This window comes from Castanea sativa, chromosome 4, assembly GCF_040712315.1.
Source record: "Castanea sativa cultivar Marrone di Chiusa Pesio chromosome 4, ASM4071231v1".
Lineage (NCBI taxonomy): Eukaryota > Viridiplantae > Streptophyta > Magnoliopsida > Fagales > Fagaceae > Castanea > Castanea sativa.
The window spans coordinates 47,078,100-47,094,957 of record NC_134016.1 but is presented as its reverse complement, the minus strand read 5'-3'; the positions used below and the strand labels follow the sequence as shown (position 1 = coordinate 47,094,957).

The 16,858-nt window shown below is 34.2% G+C and overlaps 2 protein-coding genes across 2 annotated transcripts; both read left to right on the top strand.

Moving 5' to 3' along the window:
- The first annotated feature begins 3,526 nt into the window (after positions 1-3,526).
- LOC142630612 (nucleolar protein 56-like) lies at positions 3,527-7,708 on the top strand. Its single transcript, XM_075804635.1, has 8 exons — positions 3,527-3,892; positions 4,791-5,005; positions 5,133-5,290; positions 5,511-5,698; positions 5,821-6,073; positions 6,288-6,436; positions 6,539-6,673; positions 7,103-7,708. The coding sequence occupies exons 1-8, from the start codon at positions 3,688-3,690 to the stop codon at positions 7,432-7,434; spliced, it is 1,635 nt and encodes a 544-aa protein (XP_075660750.1). The 5' UTR covers positions 3,527-3,687; the 3' UTR covers positions 7,435-7,708.
- A 2,577-nt stretch (positions 7,709-10,285) lies between these two features.
- Positions 10,286-14,048, top strand: LOC142631668 (adenylate kinase 4). Its single transcript, XM_075805899.1, has 6 exons — positions 10,286-10,529; positions 11,920-12,065; positions 12,257-12,376; positions 12,509-12,676; positions 13,013-13,102; positions 13,711-14,048. Exons 1-6 carry the CDS (start codon positions 10,412-10,414, stop codon positions 13,807-13,809), a joined length of 741 nt encoding a protein of 246 aa, XP_075662014.1. The 5' UTR covers positions 10,286-10,411; the 3' UTR covers positions 13,810-14,048.
- Positions 14,049-16,858: the final 2,810 nt, after the last annotated feature.

The following is a 16,858-nucleotide window of genomic DNA, read 5'->3' as shown; positions in this document are numbered from 1 at the left end:
CACCCCCACACACCGACGACGGAGAGACGTAGCTCTACCCCCACACTCTGTCGAAGGTCTGACGTCCACCCACAGTCCGACGCAGCTTTACCCCACACTCCGACGCCAAACCGGTGAGTTTTCTCCCTTTTCTTCTCTTCTCTCACCTCCGCCCACTTCGAGCTCTACATGTACCTAATCCACCAAGGCAAAAATCTCCCTCATGCCGGCAAAGCCATACCCACCTCCAACATCTCCAATCCGTCGCCGGCAAAGCTAATCTATGGGTTTGGGTTTTGATTTGTGGAGGAGGAGCATGACTGATTGGGGTCTGGGTTTTGAGGAGCGTGACATGTAGGTTGCAATTTGGGTTCTAATGGTGGTCGATCTGAGATTTTGGGTTGTCATTGTGGACATCAGCGTAGGGTCGTGGTGCTGTGGGTGGACCTGGATTCGTGGGGCTGTGGGTAGCAACTTGCCATGGGTCTTGGGATTCATTTGTGCTTGGGTTGAATTCATTTGTTCTTAAGTTGAAAATATATGCCTGAGTTGAATTCATTTGTTCTTGAATTCATTTGTAAAAATTTGGATCTAAATCTGAATAGTTTTTTGCTTGTGGTTGAGATGATAAGTTCAAATACAAGTTGAAGTTCTAAGAAATTGCATAATTTTTTTTACCAATAGCACATTATGATTTTGTTTTCTCTTGAATTTTTATGTTTTTTATGTTTTGGGAGGAGAGAGACATAAGAATAGTACAGAAATACATATTTACCCTTTTTTTTAACAGAGGTGGATAACATGAGACTAACGGTGAGAACCACAGGTAGGTAAAGTGTCAAAATTTAAACCACGAGTAGACACATCAAATTAGAGACAAACCATAAGTGGGCAAAATGTAATTATCCCTTTCTTTTTTGTGGGTGAATTCCATGTCCAATTCTCAATTGAACCGTCGATTTTAACTCTTTTCGCCAAACCGATTGAAGGTTCAGTTTCTAGTTTTTTATTTTTTATACAAGATAGAATTTATACTCTAGTCTAATCTAAGTGTATAGGTGTGTGAAGCTCCCTCCTGGAGACTTGAACTCCGGTCTTGCCCCTCCACACCCCACAAGCATTTATATTTGTGGAATGATCACTACACTAAGGGTGTACGGTGGTCGGTTCAGTTTCTAGTTGAATCAATTGGTTTGGTATGATTTTTTTAAACCATGGTGAATTTATCAAAATCATACAAGAAAATAAAATTGATTTTGTGTATGATTGGTTGGGGTGATTTTGGAGGAATAAAAAAAGGTAGGGAAAAATATAAGATATTTTGGGTAAAATAGGTGTTTGGTTGAAAGGGGGAAGGGCCTGACTGTTTTTTTCTTTTTCTTTTTATTGGGCTCACCAAAATCTAGCCCCCAAATCAAGAGAAAATGGGGAGAAGAGTGAGGGTTTGATGGAAATTACCTATCTATTCCTAGTCCTTCGGCCTTTTCTATTGTTTTGTATTTTTTCCTCTCTTTTAAGTTAAAGATTTGGTTTTTATTTTTCTTACTCTAACTCTCTTTTCTTTTTTCTTTTTTTCATAAGAAATAATTTGTTCAAAATTTATGTAATAGGGGTCATGGCAGTAATATTTTCTATTTTCTAATTTTTCTTCTCAATTAAATAAAAAAAATTTCTCATCTTTTCATTTTTCCACCACCATACCAAATCAGATCATTACCAAGCCACCAAAATACCAAATTGAACCATCGAACCCACCACCGTGTGATCACGAACAATAATGTACATTTCTTAAACTAGGCTAGCAAACAAAACTCAAAAAGTTAATGTAAGTTTAATGATGATAAATCAATAATAAAATCCATAATGAGGTGTGAGAGTTTGAGAGAGAAACTTCGGTCAAAGAGCATTCTTCCAATTTTTTCTCCTTCCTTTTAGTTTATTGAATATAAATTATGATATATATATATATATATATATATATATATATATATATATATGTATATTATACTAATAAGAAAATTTGGAAGAAGTTGGCCCAAATTCTAATTCATTTGCCCTTTTTAACTCAAAAACATGGGTTAAAGAGAATTGTGGGGGATGACCATGAGCTCGGGATGAGAGCCAAGGGCCCAACGGATCATTTCTTAAAAGATGGGCCCGGCCCAAAGGCGTGGATATGAGTAAAGAGGGCTATAGAATGAAAGATAACTTCACGGGACGGATCCCGTAGAGATTTGGACCAACCACCATTACCAAGGATCACTACCGAGGTAATAAACAAAACTTTTCCCATATCAAGTATGCAATGAATCATGGCTGACCAGTTCCCCCCTGGATCAATATGCCACCTTCCATCACGCTCACCTCGAAAAACATCATGAAGAGATAAGAACCACTGGGGCAGTCATCTCCACATTAATGAGAGGTTTTCACCTAATTTCTTCCACATTAAATGCTAATCGACTGGCTTGAACAATGAAAACATCCCCAAAGTCCTCATTCATGATGAAAGAATGACAAAGCCGATGGATGATGGGACAAGTATCCCCTAAATCCAACTAGGAACAAGACAGCGCGGGAAAGAGGGAAGGGGGAAATTGTCTTTAAAAGGAGGGGAGGTGCAACAAGAAATGGGATTCAGCGAAATTGAGAGAAAAAATTTAGGAAATAACAAGAGAGAGAAAGTTGTAATAATAGAATATGATTAAGAGTTTTTAGCTTTCAATCCTATCCTTTGTACCTCGAGAAAATCGTTCTTATATCAATAAAAGCGTTTTTGTTCCTTATTAAATTATCTTATAATTTGTTATTTAGATATCCCATTGTGGAATTTTTTACATTTTTCCTTTCATAAATTAATTGTGCAAGTCACTTTCTTTGTCACCATCTTCATAGTGGTTGTTTTTACCCCCACAAAAACTTTAAATTGCATAAACTTAAGAATTTATGTATTATTTAACTTTTTTTTTATAAATATTTTGTCTTTTTATATTCAGTACTTCTTGTTTTTTGTTTTTGTTTTTTTTACATGTGGAAAAATACAAATAACCCGTAACTTGACTCAATTTCATCTGTTTACAGCCAGTTTAAAATTATTTGTTTGTTTTTTGTATTAAAAAAAGGGCAAATTATAATTTATCTTTGAAATTTGACACTTTAGCCACCTAAGTTTAGCTCAGTTAGATTTCTATAACCTATCTCTGTTAAAAACAGAGCTAAATATGTAATTTTACTCTACTTTTAAGTCTCTCTTCTTCAAAAACACAATAAACATAAAAATACAAGATTAAATAAAATAAAAACTATCAATCAGAACACTTTCATCAAGGAATTTTAAACCACAGGTAGACTACTTAAATTTTGATAAAATCTCAAGTAGGTAAAGTGTCAAATTTTAAAACACAAGTAAGCAACTTAAATTTCAACCAAACTACGTATAAATAAATTATAAATTACCCTAAAAAAAATATTTGTTTTTTTTTTAACCCGATTATCCTGACCCGATCCACGTCTAAAACACCATATAAGCAAATATCTCGTTTAAAAAAAAAAAAAAGATGGTAATTCCTCGTCATATATATAAACCCTAAACACAGATTTCAGACCACGATAAAAAGCTTAAACCCTAGCCCAATTTTTCTCTCTTTAACCCGCCGATTCTCACAGTAGAGAGAGAGAGAGAGAGATAGAGAGAAGGGTTTTAGATCAATGGCGTTGTATCTTCTATACGAGTCAGCTTCTGGGTACGCATTATTGCACGCCCATGGCCTCGATGAAATTGGGCAGAACACTGAGGCGGTTCGGAACTCCATAACTGACCTGAACCGGTTCGGAAAGGTCGTCCAGCTCACTGCTTTTCACCCATTCGAGTCTGCCCTCGACGCTCTCAATCAGTGTAACGCTGTGTCAGAAGGTGAGCTCTCTTAAGTTGTCAAAAAAGCTTCAATCTTTTGGTTATTTTTTGTGAAAATGGTTTCTGGGTTTGCTTTGGTTGTGTTGTGTTTTGGGGTTTGTATGTGTTTTTGGTGATGATAGCTTTAATGGGGCAGTGTTGGGTTTCATGAATGGACTGAATGCTACTTGTTTGCATGATTTTTTTTTTTTATAATCTTATTCCGTGTTTGATTGATGGGAAAATTGAGGACAAGATAGAAATTTTACTTATTCTTTTTGGAGGGGGAATCCTTTGTTGTTTTTGTTTTTTGAAAACATGGAAAAGTCGAGTGTCTTTTTGTTATTGGGTTAAAAAAAACTGAAACATTATGGTATTGGAAATTTGGGTTCTTTTTGTACATTTTTTAGCTACCAAGCAGGCTTGTATAGTTCATGCTTAGCTTTATGTGTTGTAACGATTCTAGTTGTTATGTAAGCTATAAGTACTTTGCCTTTTTCTAGGTTTCTTTTGTGCTTCAAAGTCCAGTAATTGGTTTCTGATTTTGGGAACTGTGGGGGTACTATTTTTCTGTGTTTTGTCCCTGGTTTCGCTAATTATTCTAGGCTTCGGATAGTTGGGCTCTGATGGAGCCATTCCGAGCTTCCTTTGCAAATGGTTAAATTTTAAGTTTCAATTTTTTGGTTGTTGAGAATTCTTTGAAAGTTATTAGATTAATATTTGGAATTAGTCTTGTAGAATATGAGAAACTCAAATTGAGTGTCTGTGTTATGATTAGCTGGGACTTCCTGTTTTCAGAGAGTTGAAAGCAACTAAAAGCTGCAGGTTAAGAATTATTGTCAACAATGTGTTTTCTGGGCAGTTATTTTCTGATTAAAGTGATGGGTTCCTTGCTTAATAGTTTTTTTGGGGGTTTCAGGGCTAATGACTGATGAGTTGAGGAGCTTTTTGGAGCTTAATCTCCCGAAAGTCAAGGGAGACAAGAAGCCAAAATTCAAATTAGGATTAGTTGACTCTAAGATTGGGTCACATATCCAACACGTGACTAAAATTCCTTGTGAAAGTGGTGATTTTGTTCATGAGTTGCTTCGTGGTGTGCGACTACATTTCAATAAGTTCATAAAGGACCTAGAGGTTAGCATTCTTTCTTTGATCTCTTTCTGCTTTTAATTTTATGTGTCCAATTTTGTTGTTATTCTAGATATGAACTTGTTTTTCTTCTGATTGACTTCTTTATCCTCTTTTTTCTTCAATTCTATAGCCTGGAGACTTAGAAAAGGCCCAACTTGGTCTGGGGCACAGTTACAGCAGAGCCAAAGTCAAGTTCAATGTTAACCGAGTTGACAATATGGTGATTCAAGCAATCTTCCTTCTTGATACTCTTGATAAGGATGTCAACTCCTTTTCCATGAGAGTCAGGCATGTTCTTGTTCTACACAAACATTTTATGTTCTTGAAACTGGCATCTTTGTTGTCCATAAAAGTATCCAGGCTTGTTATCCTAATAGTCCTCTTGGGAGACTTCTTGGTTATTATGCTGATTCATGAGCATTATACCCATGTCGCATCAATTAAATGTGGAAATCAAATATTTTAGATAATTCATCTAACTATCATCTGGTTTATCACTGCTATGCAGAGAATGGTACTCATGGCATTTTCCTGAGTTGGTGAAGATTGTCAATGACAACTATCTTTATGCAAAAGCTGCAAAATTTATAGAGGATAAGTCAAAGTTGACTGAAGACAAAATCCCAGGCTTGACAGATATACTTGGAGATGAGGATAAGGCCAAGGAGATTTTAGAAGCTGCCAAGGCTTCCATGGGTAGGAATTGATAAGGCAGAGGAAATTGTAGAAAAAGTTGCAAAATATAAATCTCATTTATATTACTGATCCTTTTAGCATTCTCTATTCACTTGGTTTTTCTTTTTTGTCTTTCTCTGCAGGGCAGGATTTGTCCCCAATTGACTTGATTAATGTCCAGCAATTTGCACAGAGAGTAATGGACCTGTCCGAATATAGGAGGAAGCTTTATGATTATCTGGTCACAAAAATGAGTGACATTGCACCCAATTTGGCCTCTTTAATTGGTGAAGTCGTTGCTGCTCGCTTAATTTCTCATGCTGGTAGTCTCACAAATTTGGCCAAGTGCCCTTCTTCTACCCTTCAGATCCTTGGAGCAGAGAAGGCACTCTTCAGGTTTTAAACTGACCGATATTTTCTTATTTTGGTAGAATTGCTTTTGGATCTTATAAAAAGCTGGACACGTATTGAAACTCTTCATTTCTGTCTACTAATTTGAACTTCTATTCTTGAAATATATTGGTGTTGTATTCTTTTGGCTGAAAATACTATTTCCAATGACAATTTGTCTCAATCTTATTAAGCCCTCATATTTCCTTGTTCTCTTCAGGGCATTGAAAACTAAGGGAAACACACCCAAGTATGGTCTGATATTCCATTCATCTTTTATTGGTCGTGCATCTGCAAAGAACAAAGGTCGAATGGCTCGTTATCTCGCAAACAAGTGTTCTATTGCATCACGAATTGATTGCTTTGCAGGTAATTTTAACCCTCTTGATACAGCAATCACTCCAGACATTTCTCAAGCATTACTGCTTTTGCCCCTCATTATTGATTTTGTTGCCTTGTCTTATGATGCAGAGAATGGATCTACTGTTTTTGGGGAGAAACTTCGTGAACAAGTTGAGGAGCGACTTGACTTTTATGACAATGGAGTTGCACCTCGTAAAAATATTGATGTGATGAAAGCTGCAATTGAAATTAATCAAAACAAAGGTGTGCATGGAAGAGAAGATAATATTAGTTATTTTCTTTCAACATTATTTTACATAAATGAACACCTGCTCTTTGGTTGTATGAGATACTTAGATTCCATTTGGATATGTGGCATGATGCTTTCACTTGCATTGTGCTCATTAGACGTGGACCAGGACTTTTGGTTCCAAATTTGATTCGGTTGCATAAGAAATTTGTATTGTTCGGTAACAGGGCATGATTCTTTCACTTGCATTGTGGTATGATAAAACATGACATGACCCAGCATTCTATCCAAATGGACCAGGAATTGGTTTCCACACCTTCAGCTTTTGGCCATTATTCTGTGGGAGCGGCTAGTTTCAGTAAATTAGATCCTTGCATTTTTACACGAGTTATTGGTTCTCCCTGGTGGTACCACTTGTGACTGTCTGTAATTGCTTTTTGTAGACACAGAGATGGAAACAGAAGAAGTTCCAACAGAAGCTTCAGGAAAGAAAAGCAAGAAAAAGAAATCAAAAGCTGCAGCTGCAGAGAATGGTGAGGCTATGGACGAGGATAAAGAAGAAGCTTTGGAAGATTCTAAATCAGAAAAGAAGAAGAAAAAGGAGAAACGAAAGATGGAGCAACAGGATAAAGATGTGAAGAACTCAGATGAGCAGGATGGAACAGCTAAGAAGAAGAAAAAGAAGAGCAAGGTTGAAGATGGAGAGGACCTGCAGTCTGCCAGTGAAATTAAAAAGAAGAAGAAAAAGAAGTCAAAAAATGAAGATGATGAGTGAATCAGGGATAAATGTTCAGTGAGATGTCTTTGTTAAATTGTAGAAATGGGTCACTTTCCTGTCTGAATTATGGATTGATATTAGGCATTTAAAGACTTTGCAGATGCAGCACTCTATTTTGATCCAATTTTGTGTTTGACATCAGTATCTTGTGTTTTTTGTTTTAAAAATTTTAGTATGGCACTATGACAATGGTAGGAAGTAGGAACCTATTTATATCGAGCAACCAATTCAAATTGAAGTAATTCATGGGTTCCTTTTAACATTGTTACCATATTACAAGTAATTTCTTGTATGAAATGCTTCATGTATATGAATATCTTTGCTTTGTGTTTCTTCAACTACTTTTAATCTTGATTATAATTAGTTGAATCTGACTACATTTGAATTTTGATGGTAGGTTACAATCGATTTTTATTGTCAAACATAGAATTGAGAGTTCATTTTATTTCTTGTGTGTAACTAATGGACTCCTTATCAAAGAAAGGTGGCTATAATTATCAAAAAGAAAAAGAAAAAGAAAGGTGGCTATAGTTGGTGGTTGTAAACCATCATTAGTGAGTTGAAATGAATAGAAGTCAGAAATCAATGCCTTAGGTGGCTATAGTATTGAACAAAATAAATCTTCTACGCTTCTACCACAAAAAGAAAAAAGAAAAGAAAAAAGAATAAGAAAAAAAAAAAAGTCCAGATAAGTAACTTCCAAGGAATTAATCTCTAATTTCCCATGGAACTTCATTTTTCCCACTTTCATGGAACTTCAAACATATAGACTAATTTCTCAATCGGATAGAGCTTAATTACAAAATTGGTTGTAACTTAAGGTTAAAACTTTACTTAATAAAATAAATATTATTACATATTTTGAAAATTTCTCAATCGGACAAAGTTAAACTACAAAATTGATTGTAGCATAAGGTTAAAACTTTACTCAATAAAATAAACATTACTATATATTTTGAAAATCTAACCGTTAAATTGCATGTTCTTTATACTCTTAATACACATGTCATATTTTGTGTCAATTGGATATGGACAAATCTTAGCTACAAAATTGATTATAACTTAAAAGTACAACCTTATTACATATTTCGAAAATCTAACTTTTGAATTACATGTTCTTTACGTTCTTAATACACATGTCAAATAATCTATAATATTATATTTTATGCATAATTTTAAACTACAAAAACTTGCAATTTAAACAATTTATTGATACATAGTTATTGATTTTCAATTTTTTAGAAATTTTACAAGTATGGAAGATATAAGAACAAAATGTAATCTAAAAATGTATTTGTCAAAATTCACCTTCAATAAAAAGATATTGAGTAAGGTTGTAGCCTTAAGTTACAACTAATTTTGTGACTAAACTTTGTTCATTGGATATTATATACTATATGATCTATAAGTTTATATTTTATACATAATTTTAAATTACAAAAATTAGTGATTTAAATAATTTATTAATAGCATAGCTATTGATCTTTAGTTTTCTATAAATTTTGTAAGCATGGAGAATATTAGAAGAATATGTAATCTAATGGTGGAATTCTCAAAATTCACCTTCAATAAGAAAATATTGAGTAAGATCATAGTCTTAGGTTACAACTAATTTTATAATTAAACTTTGTCCATCTTAAAAAACCTTTCAACAAAGTGTTTTTCTTTATTTTTCCCCCTCCATTTGACTCATGACTCATCACCCAAATAACACACCCAACTTTCAAATTTTTTTAAGCAAATCAGCTAATCAACTTTGTGCTCGAATCAATAAAATTTTCATTTCTTTCATCTTTTTCTCTCTCGCTTTTCTTCTAAATATTTCTAATCCAATCGCACCAAACTATTGAGAACCTTTTTAAGTCAATCAAGATATAAAGATAAATCACATAGTGGTACTGTTTTTAATCCATTTAAGTCAATCAAGATGTAAAAATAAAGCAAACAATGGTACTCTTTTATATATAAAGGTTTGGGTTGCCATTAAATAATCAAGTGACAAAAGCATAATTGAATGTGATTTGGTTGAGGTTAATATTTGAGTTTGAAATCAAAGAGTATTCAAAAAGTCAGCTCATGCAATTTTGTGTGTGTCTATTTTAACATAAGAACCTATTTTTCAATTTTACATACTCTTTTTTCAAAACATTTCATATTTAGATTATCTATTTTACATTACATCTCATTAAAATATCAAATTTTATTAATTTTTTAAATTGTTTTTCTTTCTTCACATACAACAACCACCATTAGTTTTCTTCATTCAACCTCGAGATACATAAAGAAAGAATAAAAAAAAAATGTAAAATGAATAATGTCAGTGTAAATTTACAAATTTACAATTTAGATGATTATTTTAGCAAACTTGTAAATCTACACAATTATACATTCACTAATTCCGGTCTTTTTTAGGCAAAAAAAAGTGTAAATTTTACACATTTTTTTCATTATACACCCATTAATATAAGTGTTTTAAGTATTGATAGCATTAGTTCTTCATGACTAAATTACTATTATTTATCAGTTTTATTAACTTAAAATAAAAGTTATAAAAGTGGTATTAATAGTATACTCAAAGTGATATTATTCTAATAATAAATTATCATATTAACAAATCATAAAACCTAAAAGGTTGTGAATTCTTTCTTTAAAAAAAAAGAAAAAGGGTTGTGAATTTATTAGTATTATTTTTAAAAAATTGCGTTCAAAAGATAGCATTTGTATTTATCAAAAAAAAAAAAGAAAAAAAAGGAGTGGACACACGTGGCATTTCAAAGCAAATCAAAGGGCAAAAAAAGTAATTCCGAAATTTAAAAAAAAAAAAAAACACGCACACACAACCTGGTAAGACCTCTGCTTGAGTTAGAAGCATTGGAAGGTCCGAAACCAAGAAAACAACAACGTAAGACTTCGTGTCACTCTTTCTCTCTCTCTAAAACCTCAGGTCCTAGAGAGAGAAAAACCCTAACCCTAAATGGCGACCAGTGCTGCATCAGCGAACTTGGAAGATGTTCCCTCCGTTGATCTCATGTCCGAGCTCCTCCGCCGCATGAAGTGCTCCTCCAAACCCGACAAGCGCCTCATTCTCATTGGTACTGTTCATGTATATGTATATTTCTCTGTTGAATTTTGGTTGTTTATGTTGAAATCCTTTCAGATCCGATAATACAATGTGTTTGTGGTGATAAAGTTTGATGCTTTTTAAGGTTTTTTTTTTACTGTGATTCGTGGGTTTATTGTTTGGAGGTTTATGTTTTTTGAGTTTTTTTTTTTTTGGTTCCTGAGAAAATGTAGGGTGTCAAGTTTTAATTTTTACTAAATTTAGCTGAAAATAAAAAAGACCCAAAAGCAAATAATATTTTTTTTTAAAAATATATATTATTGTTTTGGATCTGGAATATGTGCTATATGGTTTGTTTAGAATAAAGAATGACTTTGCATTGTTTTACTACAAAACTGTTAGTCTTTTACAAACTTGATGTGTCAAGTGTTGACTTTTAACTCCCAAGCAAAAAAGTAATTAGCAAATTTATTTGTTATGTTGTTTGTGTGTCACCAATCACATTCATTCTCATGTTAGTTTATAAGTTTTTTTTGAAGTACCTTTAGCCCTTCCTTTGCATTTTATTTCATGGTCATTTTGTTGCTATTGGGATTTCACTGTAATTTGGATTTCCTTATTCTATAGGATTTTAATATTTTACTTCTTAGAAGCTTAAAAAAAAAGAGCGAGAACTTTTAGTATAATGCACTTTGCAAACATTGAGTATCAATGGTGGGGTGGAGGGGAAACTTTAGGTAGCTGACAATATTTTATGACATGATTGGTAATATTGTTCAGGATGTAGGCGTCTGTCTGTGGTATTTTTCCCTTGTTGGTTTCATTAATAGTAGATGCATTGGTTAGACCTTTAAGCAAAATTAAACTTCAATCATGTTCTTTTCTTATCTTCAGTTTTTCACTGAATTGGATGTTTAACTTATGGTAGTTGATATTATTGCTGCCAACATTGTCAACCGTCTGTTTAGATCTGGATACATTTTTGAAAAAAAAATATTGAATATGAGGGATTGTGAGGTGGGAAAAAAAAATCTTAGATCAAGTAGGAAATAGATACTAGAAAGAAAATTTAATCTGTAAGTGGCAATTCCCAGTTTCCACTGTTGGGTTTAATTGGCTAAGTATATATCGTGTTCCCCCAGGTACTTGGCAGATATTCAAACTTTGTTTTTAGTCTCTTTGCATGGGTTGAAGTGACAGAAACTGAGGTAGGAGGAAGCAAAAGAGAAAAAAACTGAGTTTGAGGCTATTCTAGCTTTGGCTCTTAGAACTGTCAATATGTCATAATGCATTAGTTTTTTTTTTTAAACGCTTTGAATGTTTGGACTTTATAATTGTTGTCTGATTTCTGACGACTTGCCATGTTGAAGATTAATTTAGCACAGGTTTCATATTTAATCATGCAAAATTGTGTGATGCAGGCCCACCTGGATCAGGAAAGGGTACCCAGTCACCAATAATTAAGGATGAATACTGCTTGTGCCACTTGGCTACTGGTGATATGTTAAGAGCCGCTGTTGCTGCTAAAACCCCTCTTGGCGTTAAGGCTAAAGAGGCTATGGATAAGGTAGATCTCTGTTTGTATGTATTTATATTTTTTTTTCTTGAAGATTTGTTCTGTATCCATCTTAGTTCAAGGCTTTATGTAGCCGAAGCAAATTAGTTGGGTTAAGTCTAATTGATTTGATTTGATTTGAGTAGCTTCTTAGTTCTTGTTGTAGATTATTGCTAAGAAGGGGTTCTATAATTATTTTGCAGGGAGAACTTGTTTCTGATGACTTAGTTGTGGGCATTATAGATGAAGCTCTTCAGAAGCCTTCATGCCAGAAAGGTTTCATTCTTGATGGATTTCCAAGGACTGTGGTCCAAGCACAGAAGGTATTACATTGTGTAGCATCCAGACGTTGTCATATTGATATAATTTTTCATTTCCTTGATTTTGTTCTTTGCAAATATGTTTGTGTATACTTATGCATCCAACCATACTTTTGTTTTTTCTTCTTTCTACAGCTTGATGAGATGCTGGAAAAGAAGGGAGCCAAAGTTGATAAGGTGCTCAACTTTGCAGTTGATGATTTGATCTTGGAGGAGAGAATTACTGGTCGCTGGATACACCCAGCCAGTGGTAGATCCTATCACACAAAATTTGCACCTCCCAAAGTTCCTGGTGTTGATGATGTAAGGCTGTTTCCTTTTCAATTCAAAATTTTATTGATGCCTTTAGGATTTAGGAACCATTTCAACATCAAAGGAGCTTTCATTAGAGATGGGCATATAAAATATTAGTGGTAAAAGTTATGTTGCAGTAAAAGTGTATATATATATATATATATATATATATATATATATATATATATATATATTAATCATTGGTGTGTTAATCTGGTTTAGATGGCAATGTTCATTTTACTAGGCTTACTATTGATCCTCTGTGTGAGTTCCATCACTGTATATTAATGTAATATGATCTTTTTTATTGGTATATAACTTGCTCTTCCTATGTTTTTTGTTAAGGTTACTGGAGAGCCTTTGATTCAGCGAAAGGACGATACTGCAGCTGTTCTCAAATCAAGGCTGGAGGCATTTCACAAGCAAACTGAACCGGTATTCTTTCTCTTTGCCTTTCCTACTGTCCTTTGAATTTGATTGCTTAAGTTCATATGAATAGAAAATATAAACTATAATTCTTTGTATTAAATTTCTGTGATCTGCACTCTTTTCAGAATGTATCCTCTTGAAATACTCCTAATTGAATTTTGACCTGGTTTTTAATGGCTCCCTTTCACTGCAATTTCTCTATAAAAACTGTCATAAGTTGTTTTTGGTACAAAATACTAGTGGTCATTATATTTATATAAAGTGTGGACTTTGTTGGAGTGGTACTACATATGTTATACTGTCAGGTGCTGTTGGGAGGTTGTCACTAGAGAGGAAGGGTTGGGGGGTTGATCAAAGATTTCTGGGCAAGGATTGACCAACTTGTCTAAACCTTAATTATGAACTTTGATATAATTTATGGGTTGATAACTTGAATTATTTTATTCATTTTTTTTTTAAAGTGGTGGAAAAAGGGTTTTTATTTTTTTTTGGGGGGGGGGTGTTCATTGGATAACTCATTAGCTCATACTAAAACTTCTTCTTGTACCATTAATCTGACTCTTTAAATAGTTTTATTAGGAAGTATAATGGCGTTATTCATGTTTGGAATGCAGGTTATTGATTATTATTCCAAGAAGAGTATTGTTGCTAATCTCCATGCTGAAAAACCTCCCAAAGAGGTCACAGCTGAGGTTCAGAAGGTGCTGTCTTAGTAAAAACAGCTCCCTCCATCTTACTTATAGTTGATCGCATTCCTTGGGAACCATAGTGTTTGTCCCTTTGTATCTTGATATACTGTTGAGTTTTCTGACTAGTTGCATCACTTATTGATTTTCCAAACTGCTAATGACGGCTGCTGTCAACTTTTTGAGGTTTAATTGAGTTACCTATACATAATATAAAAGCGTGAAACTGCACGCTGGTGCTACACATTTTTTTGCTTTGTTGAAAATCTTGCCCTTTTGTGATGTTGTATGTTCATTTAATTGTCTATGGTATTAGTATTTTCCTGACAGGTGTTCTATGTATGATTTTGTTCTTTGTTCTTTTTCCTTAAAAAATACAAACACCACCTGTTAGGCAGAAAAAAGTGGTATGTGCTATTGTGTTAGTTTTTGTGTTAAAATGTTAGATAGCCTTCACTTCTAGATGAAATTGCAGGGTATGACCTCAATTACTTGTCAAAAGGAAAAAAAAGAAAAAGAAAAAGAAAAAGAAATGCGATGTCCAACCTAACTAGACTGCTGAGGATCCAGAGATTACCCCAGAATTTTGGGAACAAGACTTGGTTGTTATTGTTGTCTTAATTGTGGGTGGATCCTGATGGGGGGAGTCAAGCAGACTTCATTTTGAATTGAAATGGAACTGTACAACGTTTGATACGGAAAATGCATCTACCAAAGGGTTCATGTTAGTTACCTGGTCACTATTCATGTTAATCACTGAGAGATGCAAATGGTATTACGCAAATGGTATCATGAATGATTGGAAAATGAAGAAACTGAAAACTGATGGGTATATAAAGCTCAGCAGCCGGAGCATTTTGTAGGGTAGTTATCTTGCCTTGCTTTGAACAAGGATGTACCAAAATGGCATATGACCCCAGCATTGGTGGAACATGGCAAATAATGCATTGGAAAATTGTGTAAAAATATATTTAAAAAACTAGTTAAGAAACTATGTTATATTTTGTGCTCAAATAATCACTTCCAACTCTCAATATGATTCTGTACGTAGTTCTAATAGGAAGGACAGACCCAAGCCGCACAGCTCTAGCCATAGGGTAATAGAGAAAGAGGTGTGACGAATTTTCACTACTTTCATTACACGGGGCATAAGAGCATTTATGACAGTGGAGGTATATCTATTTTTTTTTAGCTTTCAGCTACCGTGCACATGTATAGATATATTATTTTATTGTGTTAAAAACTAAAATAAATCCACTGTATGTTTTGTAAAGTGAGTAGGTAAAATAAATAAAGTAACTTTTTGTGAAGCTAAAAAACTAAATTTTTAACTCCACTGCTGTGCTCTAAGTGACTGAGATGCCTTTACTGCTAAGGTTTTTTTTTTTTTTTTTTTTTGGAGTATTGAAGGAAGGAAGAAAGTCAGAACACACACACACACCAGAGCACTAGAAGGCAGTCTTGAAGAAGTCTCCATATAAAACTAAGAATTTTCAAAGAGTTTGACTTTCCTGATTAGAGACCAAATTTGTTTTAAAATTTTTTGATGTCTCATCTGTTGTAAATTGCTTTCCTGATGACACAGTAGCTCATAAGCTTTTTCCACTTGATACCTATGAAGCACGGGTGCATTTCGGAATTCGGGTGCGGGTGCAGGAGCGGGTGCGGGACTCGGCAATTTTTGAAAAAGTAGGGTGCGGGTACAGAAGGGTGCGACGATTAAAAAATTATTAAAAATATTTTTATTTATATTTTTAATATATTGCTAAACATACTTTTTTCACATTATATAAATATATACCAAATTTAAGAGCAATGGTAAATAATAACTACAATACAGAGAATAGGAGAGAGCCTAGCTGAAGAGTGAAGGTAGAGAGTGGGAGAGAGGTGCAAGGAAAATGAAGAGGGAAAGGGTTGGGTCTTGGTTTTTTTTTTCCAAATGGTGCGTTTGCACTTTTTTTTTTTTTTTTTTTTGGGGCCATACGCACCTGTTGTTGTTGTTGTTTTTTTTTTTTTTTGAATTTCGGCCGGTATCGGCATATTTCGGCCGGTATCGGTAGATTTCGGCCAGTATCGGCCGATTTCGCTGGTATCGGCCTATTTCGGCCGGCCTGATTTCTACCGATACGAACCGATTCAGGCCGAATTGGCGCGAATCGGCCCGATTTCACGCGCGTTGGCCCGAATCGGCACGAATCGCGCCAAAAAAACTAATTTTTTAATGCCCGACTTGGCACGGACGCGCAGGGTAGCGGCGTCGCCTGCGCGTCCTCGCGTCGGGCCGCGTCGGACGCGGGTGTGGCGGCCCAAACGCCGCACCCGTGCTTCCCAGCTTGATACTCTCCCGAGCTAGAGTACAATAACCTATCCTTTCCGCCAGCAGTTTTAGGCTATGTTGCACGACACGGGTACAGGGTTATGGCAATTTTTGACAAATAAGCGTATGACATGTCGGGCTTCGGCAATTAGTTAATATATTTAGATATATTTTTAAACATTTTTAGACAACATATGTTTATTTTAGAATTTAAATAAAGTAATAACAGCAAATAAGTACAATAATACCAGAAAAATGTTGTCTAAAATACAATTTTTGTACCATTACTAAACCCATAAGATAGATAAAACCCAATATCCCAATATATATATATATATATATATATATAACCTAGAGCACTCATAAGGAGAAAAACATAAAACCAAAAAAAGGAAAAAAAAAAAACCTTTAAAATTAGTAAATAACACGTGTAAATAAGTAAACTCAAAACATAACACGCGTATAAGTAAGAGGATTGCTACGTCCACAATATTTTCACAACAAATCATAGATGGTAAATTGTTATTTGTTTTAATTTGAATTTATAACTTAAATTACTTTTTTGCCCACCCATAACAACCCACCATATAGAATTTGTTGTAAAAATATTGTAAAAATGTCATGGACATAGCATTTCTCTATAAGTAAAGCCAAACTATTAAAAAAAATACTGAGGAAGAAAGAGTCAAGGACCAAAAGATAGAGAACCCAAAACCTGCACAGAGAGAAACAACAGAGGAAGAGAAAAGGAGGCTT

What these genes read in the sequence shown, in the direction of transcription:
- LOC142630612 (XM_075804635.1), top strand. Translation starts at nt 3,688, where the DNA reads ATGGCGTTGTATCTTCTATACGAGTCAGCTTCTGGGTACGCATTATTG. An exon ending in GTGTAACGCTGTGTCAGAAG is followed by an intron (nt 3,893 to 4,790) that starts GTGAGCTCTCTT and finishes TGGGGGTTTCAG; the next exon opens with GGCTAATGACTGATGAGTTG. An exon ending in AGTTCATAAAGGACCTAGAG is followed by an intron (nt 5,006 to 5,132) that starts GTTAGCATTCTT and finishes TCAATTCTATAG; the next exon opens with CCTGGAGACTTAGAAAAGGC.
- LOC142631668 (XM_075805899.1), top strand. Translation starts at nt 10,412, where the DNA reads ATGGCGACCAGTGCTGCATCAGCGAACTTGGAAGATGTTCCCTCCGTT. An exon ending in CTAAAGAGGCTATGGATAAG is followed by an intron (nt 12,066 to 12,256) that starts GTAGATCTCTGT and finishes ATTATTTTGCAG; the next exon opens with GGAGAACTTGTTTCTGATGA. An exon ending in AAGTTCCTGGTGTTGATGAT is followed by an intron (nt 12,677 to 13,012) that starts GTAAGGCTGTTT and finishes TTTTTTGTTAAG; the next exon opens with GTTACTGGAGAGCCTTTGAT.